The following is a 17,223-nucleotide window of genomic DNA, read 5'->3' on the forward strand; positions in this document are numbered from 1 at the left end:
TGGGGATCAAATAACCCATCTCAGAATCACATTTAAAATACAACTTTCTCTAATATGGACTAAAGGAGTTGTGGGGTTTCCAGGTGTGATTTTATTGCCACTTGGGTGCTCGTGGGAGGATCAAGGATCAGAGAAATCTCTTAGGTTGATAACATCAATGTACCTGCATGCACAAAGCTTTATTTATCTTAATATTTAGTCCAGTCTGCATGGAAARGAGGGGACTGCAACACAGAGGACAAAAGGAAGAGAATATCTAACGGTGGGTGCTAAAATGTAGTCTGTAAAAAGAGGAGAGATGAGTAAAAATTCATAGAGTATGTAATGCTGAGCAAATGAAGATAGGAATACCGCTGGTAAACATCAAGTCACAAATTGCATACTGTGATAAACTCCCTCCAAGATTTCATTACAGTTCAGCTACAGAGATTGCAGAGTCTAAGGCCCATGAGAATGGTATTTTGTGAGCATTAAACTCATTAGAGAAACAAAACAGAATGAGAAAAAAAACACAGTATATTTTTTCTCATTTGCACCTGGGTTTGCTATTATGTCTGCTGGCTGCCTGTGTTTTGAACTACAGTGGAATCACACAAGAGAACTGCATTTAAGAGACTTAAAAGTACCCATGACATCTTATTAGTGAGGTATGAAGGCAGTTCCATCAACTCAAGCACCCTCTTCATGCCCTTTATCCCATTTCTGTAGCCCTTTATCCCTCGCTTTATCCCATTTCTATAATGAGTAGAGGGACACCAACAAATATGGAACAAACCTCAAAATTAACCTAACAAGACAATCTGCAGAAATGACCCACTGAGAAAAAAAAAAAATGAAACAATGAAGAATCCTAGACAAATAAGTGCTGAAGGCAAAACAGAGAGGGGTCCATTTAAAACAAAGCATCATGAAAAATGAATGGTATGTTAGGGATTTCACACTGCTGTGCACTGGAGAAGATGGGCAGGCAAGTAATTTATGCACTGCTGTAACTGCAGAGGTTGGAGCCAAGTATGGAGCTGATTTGTGACATTTCATACTCTCTTGTAGMTCTCCCCATACACACAGATTTAGTTCATTTTACCTCAGGCAGTTTCCTACGCATGGAGCAGTCAGCAGCCACTTAGGCTAATTTATAATGAGTGGAACAGAATTGTACATGCTGGTTTATTAGCCAATTTGCTAGACACTAACACTGTTCTAAAACTCAGTTCCAGGGCAATGATTGATGGAAATGTCAAGAATATGAGGTTAGCATTGGATAGGGAAACAAAGATAACAAACCATGAACTCATATAAAGAARGCAACTCCAGGAAAACATGCCAAATTGCATTTTCTTACAGTATCTGCAGTCAGTGCATCTGCAGGCATTCTCATGAAACTGGAATTCTGTGTCACCCAGGTAAYCATTAACCACAAAGAAATTATCTGCAATTTCACCACAACTGGTCCCTGTCAGCTGGATCTTGGGACATTTTCTCAGTGAACTCATTGGTGCTGATCCAACAGGACTTGCATTGTTATTTCCAGGAAAATGCTATCAACACCATGTAAACTCATCCTGTGATCCTTAGCACTCTGTAAACTGCCCATAGTTTGTGCCAAGTCTCTGTGCTAATATCAGATCATTTCAGGAGTCATTAGAGTCAGTCTCAATTAGTTTATTTCCAGTTTAAGTGCTCTAAAATGAATCTTTTTGCTGAGAGAAATACACATTCTTAAAYGATACTTCCAACTGAAAAGGCAAGATCTGTGCTGCAGAATAAAGTTGTAAAACACAAAAACCACCAATTTTTAAAACTATCCACCCTAAAACCTATTTATCTCATGCAGAAAACACACTGGTGCTTAGGATAGACCAAAAGATTACCTTGAAGATTGTGTTAAAAGTTAATTATGGTCCTGTACAGAAYTATTAACAGGTCAGGCCTGCTAAAACACCCTTCTTTTTTTCCTCAGACTTTTCTACAATATCTTTGCAATATAACATGTTATTGCTTAGTTTCTCAGATGGAGAAACAGTTTTACTCTTGTCCTTTGTCCTACAGGACACATTTTTTCATTCATTTCAATATGCAAAATCCTGCTATTGCAATATCACTCACATCATCATGCTGTGCTAATTTTAAAGGTGATTCCATAAAGCTTGTCCAAGCAAAAGCAGAATGAGCTTCCAATATTTAAGGGTAAATAAAATAATCAGGTAATTGGAAATTCATCTGACCTATGGGCATTTCACCCAAGAAATTATGGGTTCAAAGGAAAAGGGTGCAGTTCCCATTTTCSAGTCTCTTTTTGTTCTGATACTGAAAGGAAAGCTTATCTTACCTGGTAATGAACTCTCTGGGTAGTAGAAGTTACTGACTGTAGRTCCTAGCAGGGGGTGAAAGACACAGCAATGATGAAAAAGATTAAAGCAACAACAAGAGCTGTTCACAGTTCTACTACCTGAAGTGATTGAGCAAACACAAATTACTTTGGAAGTATTTGCCACTGGTTTTAAGCATATGGAACAAAAACCACAGAATAACCAAGGAAAGCTCACTTACAATTTAGATTTGTGTGCATTTGGCCMAAAAAATAGTCTCAAAAATATAGATATTACACTAATGTATTTTTACCATGTTACAAAGTCTATTTGTTCCATGGGAACTATCTAAAGTTAGAATATCTGCAACAAAACTAATGAAAAAATGTCAAAAAGCTGTAAGACATTTTTGCAAATATTTCTGGTGATTAATGCACTAAAGAAAACCACTGACAATCCTCTCTATTTTAAGACAACCTGACTCCAAAAAGGTCATATCGGATTGATCCTGACATTTAGCAGGGTTCAGGAATCTAATTTATTTTAATAGAGATTTTGTCCCATAGTTATAGCTCATGACACAGTCTGCCAAAGAGCCTGGCCTGCAGACCATTGCCCTCCAGCAGCACACAAGTTGGCAGAGCCCAGGAAACCTTGGCATCTCGATTCCACATCAAGCACACACACAAAAAAGTTGTACAAACTTTGCAAAATGTTGGGAGAAACACAGGTCCTCACAGCCATGATGGGTGGTAATTCAACCCTTATCTAGATGTGCTTCCTTCAGGGTTGTACTTAAAACTTTCTGAACCCAGCATGAGATTATAAYTCTAATTCATTTTCTGCACTGGATACTTCAAATATGCACCACCTCACAATATGGTTTTATCTCTGATAATAATAGCCATGTTCCAGGTCTGAATGTCCAGAAATGCATTTGATGAAGGGAATCCTGGCTGAAATGCACAGCASTGAAAGCCTGAAGTGASAATAAGGMTCATATACAGACTGCAAGGGMWGAGCTCCAAAACTTATAGGAAGYCAATGGAAGGTTTGAGATTTATAGYTCCTATGTAAATTAGACCAAMAATTTRTAACTTGTTATACATGTAAATATATAAATTGTTTAAAAATGCAAAGTCCTCAGACTTGTAAATGCTTYTGAAAGCTATCACTAAGAGACTGAAAACAATCAGAGACAATACATTAATGACAATCCATTKGTTTTATCATTAAAGGCATTCCCAGTTAAAATGCCTTGGGTAATGAGGCTCTACTGATACTGAATGCATTCTGTACTAAATACAGAAATACCTGTATTGACAGAAATATCTATATTGTAGAATGATCTCTCACCAGGAAGGTGTTCAAGACAGTAACACCATTGTTAGCTGCATGAACACACATTTCTGTGTCTTTGAAAATATCTGATATTGATACTTGCAGTGTTTAGTGGTGTCTCAGATTACTCCATGACAGCATTAGAGAATGACATTTGCATAATTAGACCCACTCAAATACCACAATGTTTATCCTTGCATAACACACTTTCTAATCCATAATTTATGTTCAATGAGGTATATGGAGAACCCTGCTACTCCATTGTAAATCAGGGAGAAGTAAACACACCCATTCACTTCAATTCTGTTATCATTTAAAAGGAATCAGTGTGATTTTTAATTTCCTGTTTTTCAGGGAATATTTTTCAGTACTTTTACCACCATATCTTAACTCTAGAATTTTGGTGTCAGTGGTAAGCAAACTGCAATACTCTTGATAGATGTTTTTTGCAATTTTTAGACCCCTGCACTCAGAACTGAAAGAAGCATAAAATAGATTGGTAAATGATACCTGAATTCACAAAGGCCTCACCTCTTGCAGACGGTCGATGTACATACGACAAGTTTCCAAGTCACAGTCCCCTCGGACAACTATGATTCCTAGGGGAATGGCTGAAAAAAAAATCAAAAAACAAAGAAAAACCTCTTTAACTGAAGTCTCTTGAGTTGTWACAGACTTGCAATGGGCTCCAGCTTTGTTTTTTTTTTTTTAATATCCTCATTAAAGTTTACTACTATCTAAATCTTAACAGCTATTTAAAAGCAGGAGCATATTATTTTCACCCATTTATAATTATCAATTATTTAATTTTCAACTTTCATGGCTTCGTGAAAGAAGCCAAAATATATTCAGTGAAATTGTGTAATTMATTTTCAGATCTGAACATCAAATATTATTCACAAAACAAAGGAAAATACCCCAGAGCAAGAGTTTAGGCGGGCACCCTTATACCTTGAAATAAGAGTAATATTTCATTCCCAGAACTCAAAGTCTACAGATTTAAAGCAATAGAAGTCACAGCCTGAGTTCAGAGAAAACTATCCAAAGCCATGCTATTTTGATGTAAGGCTGCTTTCAAATCAAAACAGATATTATTCCATTTACCTACAAAACTGACACATCTCCATATCTGGTCAGGAAAAAAAGAAAAGGTAACTTTTGAAAATACAGAAAAAAATTCTCTTCAGGTTAGGGCAAAACTTCAATAACAGGAGGGAGGTCTCCACTGTCATTCTGTTCTCACCACCAAAACCAGTTCAAAACAAATCCACAAAGAAAAATAAAATTAATAATAAAGAATATAATAAAAGAAAAAAAAGTGAGCCTACAAGAAAAGTACCAAGAGAACTGCCTACTAAGTTCTCATTAAATAAAAAGAAAACAAGTTAAAACTYCTGAGTACCTGATTTTGCAGAACTRAATTAAGTTCTTTTTTCCTCCCTGTAGGGTCTTTAGTCAAATAATGGCCAAAAAAATTATGGCAGCAGCAGGAAAGATATTTAAATCCTCACATGAAATATTCCAGAAGGAGAACAGAATATCAACTCATGAACAATTTTGATAACTAGATAACGAGCAGCAACATAAAATCACCAAGGTTTCTRAGATAAATAGAAAACACAATTGTGCTGCAGCCCTTCCTGCTGTTGAAAAGAAGTTGATTAAGGGGGAGAGATGTTTAAGAACTGACAAGCTCTTCATTCTAAAAAGAGAACAAGACAGACTAAAAGATATTGGGGAGCTGAGCTCCTGTTTTTCTGGTCCACCAAAAAGGATCTCAGTGGTTTCCAGGGAGAAAAGCWGGAGACTTGCTGCAGTCAAGGTGACTGTGGAGATAGCACAGGGCTCAATAATGGCAGAGCTGTGTTTGGGAGGCAAACTGAACAGCAGAATAACTGTGGAAAACCAGAAGCAGGGAAAAAAATGCTGGAGGGAAAAAGAAGAATGTAAAGGAACAGGTGAGAAGATGGGAAGAGCTCACACATCTCCTGAGACAACACTGACATCCAATAGCCATGGCATAACTCCTGCACATTTTGAGAATGGCCAGGTGGGAACAGCGCTCCTGAAGAGCTGCAGATTCTTTCATTACACAACAGACACTCAGACACAAGTGAGAGGAAGGAGGGTCAAAATCAGGATTTGCTTCACACACTGCAGTGCTCAGGGTTACACACAGATTCTTTTTGAGTAGTGTTTATAATTGCTCAACCTGCTGTGGCAGGAGACCCTCAATCTCTTTGCAGAGAGCTCTTAACAGCTATCTAATTTCAACTGAGCAGATCCCTCTGCTCTCAGCCTTGACTGAGAGAAGTGTTCATTAAACTCATTTATAGCACTAAAAACTGAATTGCAGCAGACACGGCTACACCTCCAGAGCATGAGGGAGTTACAGACTGTCACCACAGATTTTGTCTAAATTTTAGAAACTTAATGAGGACTAAAGCTTTGATCTGACAAAACAACRCAGAGAACAGAATTGGGATCCATAACTATCACCATTCATGACAGCATGAAGGAGAAGCATCTTAAAACATTTGTAATTCTAGAGAAATCCACCAAAATGTCTAAAAAGAAAAAAAAAAATAGCATGCTACAGATACCTTAGTGGTGATACTTTATGGGTCTCMTCTAATGGGTGAAGAAGTAGTGATTCAGAACTTTAATTACATTATGCCATACAGGTTCTTAGCGGTCAAAGAACAATTCTGAAACTCTGGGCTGTGTGACATTTTCCTYAAGAAAAAAGTGCTGCCTTAGCTGTTTGGAAATCATGAATTAGCATCATCTGTGGCTTTTGGGGTCAATGGCTAGCTAAGGGATAAATGTGTGAGGTGAGTCTCAAATGGTTCCATTCGATATGGATCATATCCTTTGGAAAACCTTTAAAGTCATTACTGGATAAAACTACAGTCTATGCTAAAATGCTGCWTTCCAATTTTGTTGCTGTTGCTTGTTTGTTTGTTGCTTGGTTGGCTCCTTTTGCAAGACCCATTTGTCTTTCAGCAAGGAAAACGTTCACAGCCCTTTTTATCCTAAACCACAACAAGCAATCAAAATGCACCACACAGCYAAGGCTTGCAAAGTGCTTCACAACAATTACTGCTCCAAAACAAAAGCAAACGTTTAGCAATTGATAATGGGATTGAAACTATGGGGTTGTTGCTCATTCTACAAATAGTGTAACACAATGAAATAGAGGTGAAATGAGTTAATTGATGATAAATCAGCTAAAGGCCAAATCAAAGTGCACAGGAGTCGGTAACATTGTGGATACTTTCAGCCAGGACTGAAGGAGCATTTGCTGTGTGGAGGAGGATGAGGACAGCACAGGGGATCACTGGAGATCCCAGKGAGAGGTGGGAGGGCAAACACATGAAGAACACTACAAAGCAATTTTCCATGTACCCACACACTGTGACTACATGGATAAACCCACACGTGTGAATGTGCCAAAAATAAGGGAGAGTCTCAGATCCTGAGCCAAGCCACAGCATTCAAGCGCCAGATATTTTTCTCCTGAGGCGCCTGCTCTTCTGGCCACTTGCATCCAGCTCCCAACTCATTTGTGCTCCCTGAATGATGAAAAAGGACTTTGTCCAGGCAGCTGTGATGAGCAGCAGTGCAAGAACCYCAGGAAATGAGACAGGCAGGCTCCATAATCTGAACCAGTAGTGCAGGAAGGTTTTTGTTCCTAGCAAGGCTGACCCAAACCCAGTATCAGCAGGAGGAGGGCTGGGTGGATGCAGCACTCTGGCCACCGTGGTGTTCTAATTAACTGCAAGATTAGGAGTGATTTCCTAAGTCCTCATGAAATTAGCTATGGAATTCATAAACAAACAAATCTTCCCCCTATTAAGTGCCCATTATGCTGAATACCTAGAGCTAGTGAACTCTTTAATAGTATTGAGGACACAAATGAAGGAAGCCCAAATAYGTTACAAAATTCAATTAACTTCTCTGTTTATTGTTATGAAAGGATTCAATTTGTGATCTTAATACCATGATTAACCCACTGAAATCCCAAACAAAACAGCCTCGAGATAGAACATTACRGTAGATCTGAATGCCAGGAAAACTCGTTCTGATTTTGATACCTCAGGGGACTGGGGAGATTAGACACTGGACTGTAAATGCTTAATGCAACAAATAAAGGATCCTCACTACTGAATATCTCATAAGAATGCCATTTTCCTCATGGCTTCCACTGATATTAAGAATAKGAAGGACYGATCAAGTAAATTCTTGGTAGAGAWTTATAAAATATTCAGACATTTATATTAAGCTGTCTGGCTTTCCCCAGCACGGTTTTAATAAAACTGAGTTTGTGCAAAGTGATTTTCTTACCACACAAATCTAAGCCATGTGTCTCCTCAGATCCCTTCTGCTTATGATACTGAGAACACCCAATTCTCCCCAGGTTCATTGGTTACTAGTTTTTTAGCCCACTTGAAAAATTCCTCACATATAAGGAGGTAAAACACAGTACAAGTTATCAGATTAAACCAGACCATGTTTGAAGAGGCACCCAGCCCCTACAGTCTCTCAGTGATTCTCCAATTCCCTGCCCCAAAAGGGAAGAAGMTGCCCAAGTCAAAGGAAGAGAGAACCTGTGCCAAACACCACACAGAAAGGAACAGATTATAGGAAAAAAAATTAAGAGCTGGGAATTGAAACTGGCTGGGAATGGATATTGGGACTAAGAGTGGACAGCAGAGATCTGGATAAACAACGAATAAGTATTTAGGGTAAAGAAAAAGAACAGGAACCTCAGCTCTGAGGTGTGCAGCGACAGACTAAGACAGGCAGGATGTGTGTGGGATGAGTTATCCAAAGGGGACAACCAGGACTGAAAAAGTWAGAGGAAATCAAATCAGAAAAGCACTAAGGAAACACACAAGTAGAATATGAATAGAAGAAGCTCAAAGAAAAATCCATAAAAGAAAGGCAAACTACAGTGTGATTTCCTGGAAAGTTTGAAAAGGAACTTAATATTCTTGTTTCTCCCCACTCCTCTAAGGTAAATATAAATTTTTATCTATTTGGAATACTGCCCATCTCTTCTAGTTTAAAGAAGATGGAAAACTTACACAGGACAATTTCCCCGTACCCCAAAAGGCAGAGGACTGTACTGAAATGCCCTGTGAGGTGTCAAGACAAGGTARATTTAGATTAGATATTAGGAAGAAACTCTTYACAATGAGAGTGACAAGCCACTGGAATGGGKTGCCCAGAGAAGTGGTGGATGTCCCACCCCTGGGAGAGTTCAGGGTGAGGAGCTTTGAGCAGCTCTCTCATGGAAGGGTTCCTTGCCCAGGACAGTGGGCTGGAATTAGATAATCTCTAAAGATCCCTTCCCACTCACATAATTCCATGATTCTATAACTCTGTGATATGAAATTTCAAAGGTTTGGGTTTACTCCTTCCTCCAAGCTCAGGCAAGAACAATTCCCAATATTTAACTCACTATTGACTTCTAATCCTCTTGRTTTCATTTTACTGGGTGGCTTTAAGCAATCCATCCAATCCCTCTCAGCTTCAGCTCTTATTAAAACACCRAGACGAAGAAATGCCTAAATTAGCTAATGTGTACACAACACATATTGACAAAACAAAGTTGTTAGAGAATGGCACTGCCTTCCAAGCAGAGTGAAGACAATGCTGCCTCTTATGGAGCTTCTCCCTGTGCCCCAAGGGATCTCCTGACAAATAAATGCCCATTGGTGCTTCCTTTACAGGATAAACGAGGCTTCCAGCAGCACAGCCTGCCTCTTCTAAATCCATCCAGCTCAAAGTTGCTTCCCAAGATGAGCATATTTCATTCAGGATTCATCAGGAAGTTTTCTGCTCCTTTTATATTTTATATATTCTGCTTTTTATATTATATATTCAGGATATAAATACCAAGTTCTAAGTGCTGACCTTTTCTTACTTAGCTAGTTGTTCAAAATCACATGAAGTCTAGTCTCCAAATTACCTTCCCCTATCATATCCTTAAGTTTTAAGGAGTCAGAACATCTTTGACAGATCAAGGATTTTAAGTGCATTTTTGGTATGAAGAATCTGCAGTATCACTGTACATGTGCACATCACATTGTCACAAGTTTGTCACTCTGTGTATCTGATAAGAACCCCTAGGATGACCCCAAAACCCTCAGATAACTCACAGATATTAAAGACAGAGACATTTAGCGACAGATTATCAAAGAGACAAGAATTCGAGGTTAAGATCCCATCATATTACAGCAAAAAAGCAAGGAGGCCACACAGAAAAGGATTGATAGGTTACAGCCAGTCCAATTGTTATACACATGGAACTAAATTATCTTTTAAAATTTCTTATGAATCTAGCATGCTCGTCAAAAGGAGATAAGGAACTGTGTAAAGGGAAGTGTGGGAAAGGCAGAGCTGACACAGGGCTGAGAATTATTTCTGATACTGTCATCACCACAATTGGGTATGATTCCTCCTTAATCTTCACGGTATTGAGGAAGCTGAGATTGTTCTCAATGGCCAGAGCATACACAGCAAACTAAGGACAGCAAGGGATGACACACCCTATAAAAAATCCCACAGCTGCTCASTTACTGCTTATGGTGAGTTATTTCACTGATACATTTTTATGGTGCAAATCTGAAATGGTGCTGCTAGGAAGGACTAAGAAGCATTGAAGATCACAAGGTCACTAGTGTCCCTACGTTTGGTTTGTTTGTTGCTAATTTCTTTTTTTTTTTTTTTAACATAATTAGTTTCTGCACATGCCTCCATTGTCAGGAAATTCTTAATAATATTTGAAAGGAGAAAATAGGGTGTCACAGAGAAAGATTTTGTTGTTTTAAAAATAACTCAATTGTTTACCCACAGCACTGCTTYGGATCACACTTCCTTGCTGTAACAAGAAGCCAGAGAGAATGCACACAAGATAAGCAGGCAAGAGAGAAAGAATTAAATTCTGTCCAYCTAAAAGCATCAGTCCAGCTCATTTGTTGAATAAGATAATCTTAGTGATGGTCATTGCAATGTACAACTCTCATATTGGCCAGAGATGATGCAGCTCGTGACTAGGTGACAAATGCTTGGGACATGAATAAGGAGGTGTTAGAAAAGACAACTACATTTGCAGTGAAGAACATTACAACATAACTAAAATGCCAACATATATCCCTTTCTGAAAATGCTGCATGGAAGCATTCATCCCTCCTCACTGAAGGATCAATGAGCATCCTCTGGACCATCATTAATCATCCCCCACACAATACTGAGATGCTGACAGGAGAAAAGAAGCAGCAAGGGGAGGGAAGAAAGGGACAATTCAGAAACTGCATCTTGGTTAAATGCCAGCTGCATTGACAAGAAAAGTAGAAAACAACAAAAGGAGAATGAGCTAAGGACAGTCATGCCCTTCAGAGGACAAAATGACATTTTTTAATCGTTCTGGAGGCTTTCAAAATGAGGTGTCTACCTCCAGCAGAGTGAAGATTAATCTTCATGAAACAGTTTGYATCATGAGCTCCTGTATGTCAGGAAGTGCAACCTCAGGTGAAATAGTTCATAGATTCAAATCACTATTTCAAGCAAAGAAGGGGACTTAAATGTATTTACTGTGAGTTAAAATGATCCAGATTATTACACTGAGGTCAGAGCTTTCAAAACTGTATTATAGAGACATGGAACGGCAAAAACCATAATAGCTTCTTTGCTATTCTTCCTTCAGGGATAACTCCTTATTAACTGGCTTCCTTTTCCTGTACAGATTGCTGTGAGATTCTGCTTTGCTCCCAAATTATTTAGGGAGGTAGAAGTGCTTTTAATCCTTGTGGATGGCGAATGGATATCAAGTTCAGCATTCTGGAATTCAGTTGCAGGTATTCTGCCAAAGATTGAACAAGAACCTAAACTTGGTCTCCTGCAACCCTCTGGTGAGACATCCAYACACACCAGAGCTACAGAGGAAACCAGCACCTCTGTCATTTTTACAATGAGAGCCTCTTAAGCACACTCTTACTAAGTGACCAAATATGTATAAAATCTAAAATTGAGATGTTAGATCACTGGTATTTTCTTCTAAGGTTATCATTATTAATTTTGGCAGGTGATAAATAACATAAATACACAATTACCACTGCAGTGACACTACTGTAAGAAGTTGTGTATTTTGTGTCAGAACATGTAATGGCTCCTAAGGACATCAYATATGCTAACTACAGACACAGAAAAAGGGTGGCTGAGGATGGTTCTCCTCATATGGGAAACCCTCAAATGAACCAAATGCTTCTGATAGCATTGGAGAGTTATGTGTTCAATGAGCCCTGAAATCTACTCAARGTCAAACTCTCAATTTAAACTTGAAGCAAATTCTCCTCCAGTGAGGAATAATCCTGATCCTGTTAAAATTCTTCTCAGTCCAGTGAAGAAGGCTTTGATKGCTTTAAATATGACCAAAATCCACTAACAGAAACCTCAGTTAAGGCTGTCAAGTCTTAYATTAAAATTTAAGCCATATCAATTCTTCTGTTGTTAGGAGGGATGGTAGGATGAGGAGGGGTGGAACTGGAAGAGTGAAATGGAAACAGTTTAACTATCTTCCAACAATAAGATAAGCAAACCAATTAAAAGGATTGTCATCCTGTAATTACCAGAGCACTCTGCATTACAGAGGAACTGAAGCTTTGTTGCACAACAAACAGTCGTGCTTGTAATTTAATATGAATAATGAGCCAGATGCATAACAAGACTATTAAATTGTTATCAGAAGCAGCTCTGTCCCTCATTGATTAATGACTCTGTGTGTCACCAAGGAAAGGAACTCCATTTTTTACGTGCAGATTGTCATCATCAATGTTTCCAAAGCAACCACTGTCTGCTTTTGACTTACCCCTGAACACGGTAATTAAACCATTACAYGAGCAAACAAAACAGAGATTATTCTCTGAAATGGAAAACTGAAGGCTGGTAAAGAATGAGGGTGTGGGGAAGCCAGAYTTGCTCCCCAAGATAAATGTACCTGGGCAAGAACCATGTTTCAGGTCAGTGCACATTCTCAATATCAAATGATTCTCCCACTCAGTTTGAAATCGGATGCTAACCATAAAACCTGGAGCAGATTCATATATTAGAAAGCCAGCAGAACCATCAGAAAGACACGAATAAAATATATGAAAAACATATTTTACAGTAAATAAAATCAGATTGCAAAGGCATAGACAAGTAAGAAAGCAGGTGGAATCTCCATGCAAGATCTTTATAGGGGCTATTTATATAAAGAAAATACATTTTTACATATGCACAGATAGATTGGCATACACTTTACTCATCCAAAAATGTATGCTTGACTCTATGTTTTGGGGGGTTTTTTTTTGTTGTTATTTTTGGCTGTTTTGGTCAATGTAAGATTTGTACAGAATGTTCTACCAAAAGGAGCCACAATCTGGCTKCTTCTGACTTACACGCTTCCCGGAGTTTTTCCTTGTCATAATGTAGCCCCTCATATTCTTGTAAATTAATCCTGTTCACTCTGATCCGCAGGCGATCTGGGATGGAATGAGGACTGCAAGAAAAGAAAAAAGCTTCTTTGACAAAGTATTCCCTAGAAGTGCAAAGGAAAACAGGATACGAAGGGATTTCAATCTTCCCTGAAAGAAGAAAAAGAATGAGCCTCTTCAAAACTGGGTCAAGTCCCCACAGGGATATTCCTGCATTTAAAATTGTGACTTTCTACTGCATAACAGCATGGACATTACATCTTAAAGAATAAGCAAGATCAAGGATCCCATTTGCTGTTGGTGTGACCTGAAACTGKAAAGGTTACTCTGAGTTCTCACACTCCTACAGTTCTCTCACCCCTCCCCTTCTCCAGTTCAACTTTTTGTACGTTCTTAGAACCCTACCACAGCCAGCAGATTTGACAATTTGAATTTCAAGGCTTGAAAAGACACCTTGGGAAGTATCTCACAATAACCATTCCTCTCCCCATGAGTGCATCCACACCACATCACTGAAGGATCCTGATCCAGCATCTCTGTTCTGGGAAAMAGTCAACAAAAATGTGACTGAGAACTGGATTTCTGAAGCAGTGAGTTTAATAATCAGAAACAGGGAGGACTTTTAAAAGCAAGTGGCAGTATGGAAACTTCATTGTTTACAGATTTCAGTCTGATTTAGATACCTCAACTGTAGATAATTTTGAAAGACTGCACAGGTCAGTAGCTAGAAATTTAAGTGTTCATATGCAGATGGAAATTTGTTTAGAAAAGCTTTCTTTTTCATTTCATATGGGTTTACACATTACTATCATCGATTATTTGATTCTTCAGGTTTAGCTGAATGCTATGCAAATTAACTTAGCACAYTTGCATTTTCCACTTATAAAGAAATTTCAGCAACCTGTGTACTAGAATGCACATAGTCTGTCCTATGGGAACTCAGCCCCAAGTCAGATAAATCAGATTTCGTATTCAGTGCTTTTACCAAAAGACTGTCTATATTTTGTTTTGATCTAGTTAGTAACAGGACTCTRCCTACAGTGATACTGACTAATACACACTGCCTTTTGAAAGTTTTAATGTTATGTATTATCATAAATACACAGGTTTGCTTCTTTCTTTGTCTTAAACTATTTGACCTACAGCATTTGCACTGCTAGTGTACAACAAGCCACATCTCACAGACATTACCTGTGTTACCTCATTTCTAAACACTGGCTCAAATATGAGTTTTCTTTACAAATATTACCAATTAATCAGTGGTAGACTTATGCCCAATCACAACAGGCYTCATTTTCAACTCATCATCACAACAGATAATCTGGATATCTCATGAAAGCAGGAGAGGAAAGACAGGGAAACAGGATGGACTCATGGCAGCACCTGCAAAACCTTGGCTAAATTGCCTCCCTTCAACCTACCTGTGAGAGAGAACAGGGTGGTGTTTTTGGACACCAAGGGGAGAGAAAGGTAACACTGATTTCTGTAGATATGCTGAGCTACTTCCTAATGCCATGCAAGGAAAAAAAACAAATGTTATTTCCTAGCTTGAAGCCGATGGCAACCTATTGCATGCACAGTATCACCGTTGGAATCAAATTAGTCCTTTCACCTGAAAAGAAGTGAGCAAGCCCTTTGTCTTTGCTGGAGCTGGAAGAAGAAAAATATCTAAAAGGAAGAGCAAAATCTAGAATGTATTTGTTTTTCCAGGAGACACACACACACACACTCCAAAATTATCTTTTAATTAGAAACTATTTAAGAGGATACTTCCCATGCTTTTGCAAAACGTGTAATTTTTTGGTACATCAGTGCATTGAATATCTCTGATTCTGTTTCTGCAGAAAAAACAAGCACACCATCCAAAGTGTGATGTATTTTCTGAGGAGAAATAAGAGCAGGTCCAGTGTAGGAGGGCAATCAACTGGCAAGTACCAGAGTTTGATATTCTGTTTCTCCCTCCTGTCAGTTCATTTTTATAAAGACAGGCTAAACTTACAACATAAGCAGGTTGTGTGCTAAAACATACAACTGGAGAGAAACAGAACTTGGCCATTTGAAACATTTGAAAAGTTTAGCTATCTCAGTAAAAAACAAAACATGTAACCCTGGAAACAGTAGCTTTCTATAGAAAATAAACTTTTATCAGAAATAACAATGCCAGGAGGTCCTTTCTACAGCATAGAGATTTATACACTTACCAGGTCCAGTCACAAGTAATTTGTATATTCACAATACAAGTAAGCATATATACACATTTCTGAAAATGTGTGTGTACTGGCACATACACAAAAGAGACATTTATTCAGTAATTGAAGCTTGATGGTTTTGTTCATCAGYTCTTTGCAAACACCCTTTGTTCCCTTAAAATAGTCACTGGCTGACACATTATGTGTCACTAAATTTTGTTACCTATTCAAAATAAATCTGATTGTAAAACTCATTATTGGAATATTCATTTCTTGTTCTATCAGACTGACAATAGACACCAGAGTGTATTGTCCTCATCAGTCAAACTAATTAACTCATTCATTCACAGAACTCTATTTAATGTAGCTGAGCAAAATACTTCCACTATCAACAGTCCTGTAGCCTTCATAGACATTGCATAATAATCCATATTATTATACAAATTGATCCATTTGTCTTTGTTCAGACATACTYAGTATATCCAGAAACCAGAAAGATTAAATATGTAAGCTTGTCCATGTAAAAGTAAGTTACAGGATGATGCATGTCACCAAAAACAAACATTAGTGCAGTATTAATAAAAATAGATATTTCTGAATACCATGGAAAACAATTTGTTCAAATGCAAAGAGAGGGAGAAAAGCTTTCCAGATATAGAAGCAATTTCTAAATAAATTTGGGGAGATTGCTAAACTTTAATTCAACCTAAAATATTTCAATTACTTACCTATTATTTTTTAAAATGGTGTATTACATAGTCAACAAAATGTGTTTGAATGCACAGCTGAGTGAATTCCATTCCCTCCTGAAGGATTTAATTAAGAACCTCATTCCACAAACACATCAATCCACAGAATGAAATCCTGAGTGTCATTTGCCTCATGAGGATGCAAATCAAGATTGGGGTTAACTCAAACACTCTGTGTGCTCATGTTTATTATCTATAATGACTTCATTTAAACACAACCCTAAAATATGAATCTTCCCCRAAATCTTTCACCCAGGAAGCACGCTCAGCTTTTGATGGAGTTTTGATTCCCTCCTCTCACCCCTATCAATCACCCAGCAACAAGTGAGAGGATGCCAGACAGGATGGGAGAACAGCTGATTTTCCTGGGAAGCTGCTCCTGTTCCCAATCCCCCAGGGAAGAGCAGAGCACGGAGAGCTCRGGTCCTGCTCAAGCCTGGCACTCCTGCACAGCACCTGGCTGCACTTCTGCCCTGCTGGGAAGGCACAATTGTAAATTATGAATGCCCCAATCCCTATTTCAATTATTTAGCAACCCAGTGAACCATTTCTTATGCTTCGTGAAAGGAATAATAAGAATAAACAGCCCAACAACTCYACAGAATCCAGTGACAAATTTCTGACTGAACTTCAAGAATACAGCCTGCACTAGCCTACACAAAAACAGATTTTAACATGATTTAATAAACAGAAAAAGAAATCTACTTCCCCCCCCTGCAACAAATACTTGAGTGAAAAAATCAGTCTTTTAGGGGATGTTTGTGGTGACAATGAATGATTAATGATTTACGTGTCTCCTAGAGAAKAAATAAACATGAAAAATTAATTAAGTGTTCCACTCTTTAAAACAATTGGAAAAAGGAAAGCTGTAGCCAGAAGAGAAAAAGAAATTCATCTCACTTTCAAGATCACATTGACAGAGCTTGGAAGTGATACATTAAAAATAAGAGTGTTACTGACAGCATTTATGTACTAAAAATATAAGAACTGCCACAACACAGGAGACTCATCCAATCTCTTCTATGGACAARTTTCAGTGCTTCACAAAAGTGCACTAGTATTTTAGGTAAAGCTCTTGCTAAGCTCCTTACCTAAAAAAAAAGAAAAAAACAAAAAACAAAAAAAAACAACAACAAAAAAAAAACCAAAAAAA

The 17,223-nt window shown here is 38.1% G+C and overlaps 1 protein-coding gene across 1 annotated transcript in view; it reads right to left on the reverse strand.

Moving 5' to 3' along the window:
• The window catches only part of DGKI (diacylglycerol kinase iota), a 186,348-nt gene that overhangs the window by 48,161 nt on the left and 120,964 nt on the right, over positions 1-17,223 (reverse strand). The window contains exons 22-24 of the mRNA XM_057374488.1: positions 13,097-13,197; positions 4,182-4,261; positions 2,330-2,374 (exon numbers count right to left, since the gene is read on the reverse strand). Coding sequence (XP_057230471.1) covers positions 2,330-2,374; positions 4,182-4,261; positions 13,097-13,197 — 226 coding nt within the window. The remainder of the gene's footprint in view (positions 1-2,329; positions 2,375-4,181; positions 4,262-13,096; positions 13,198-17,223) is intronic.

Source organism: Malurus melanocephalus, unplaced genomic scaffold (genome assembly GCF_030028575.1).
Source record: "Malurus melanocephalus ecotype Western Australia unplaced genomic scaffold, MMel_1.1 scaffold_226, whole genome shotgun sequence".
NCBI lineage: Eukaryota > Metazoa > Chordata > Aves > Passeriformes > Maluridae > Malurus > Malurus melanocephalus.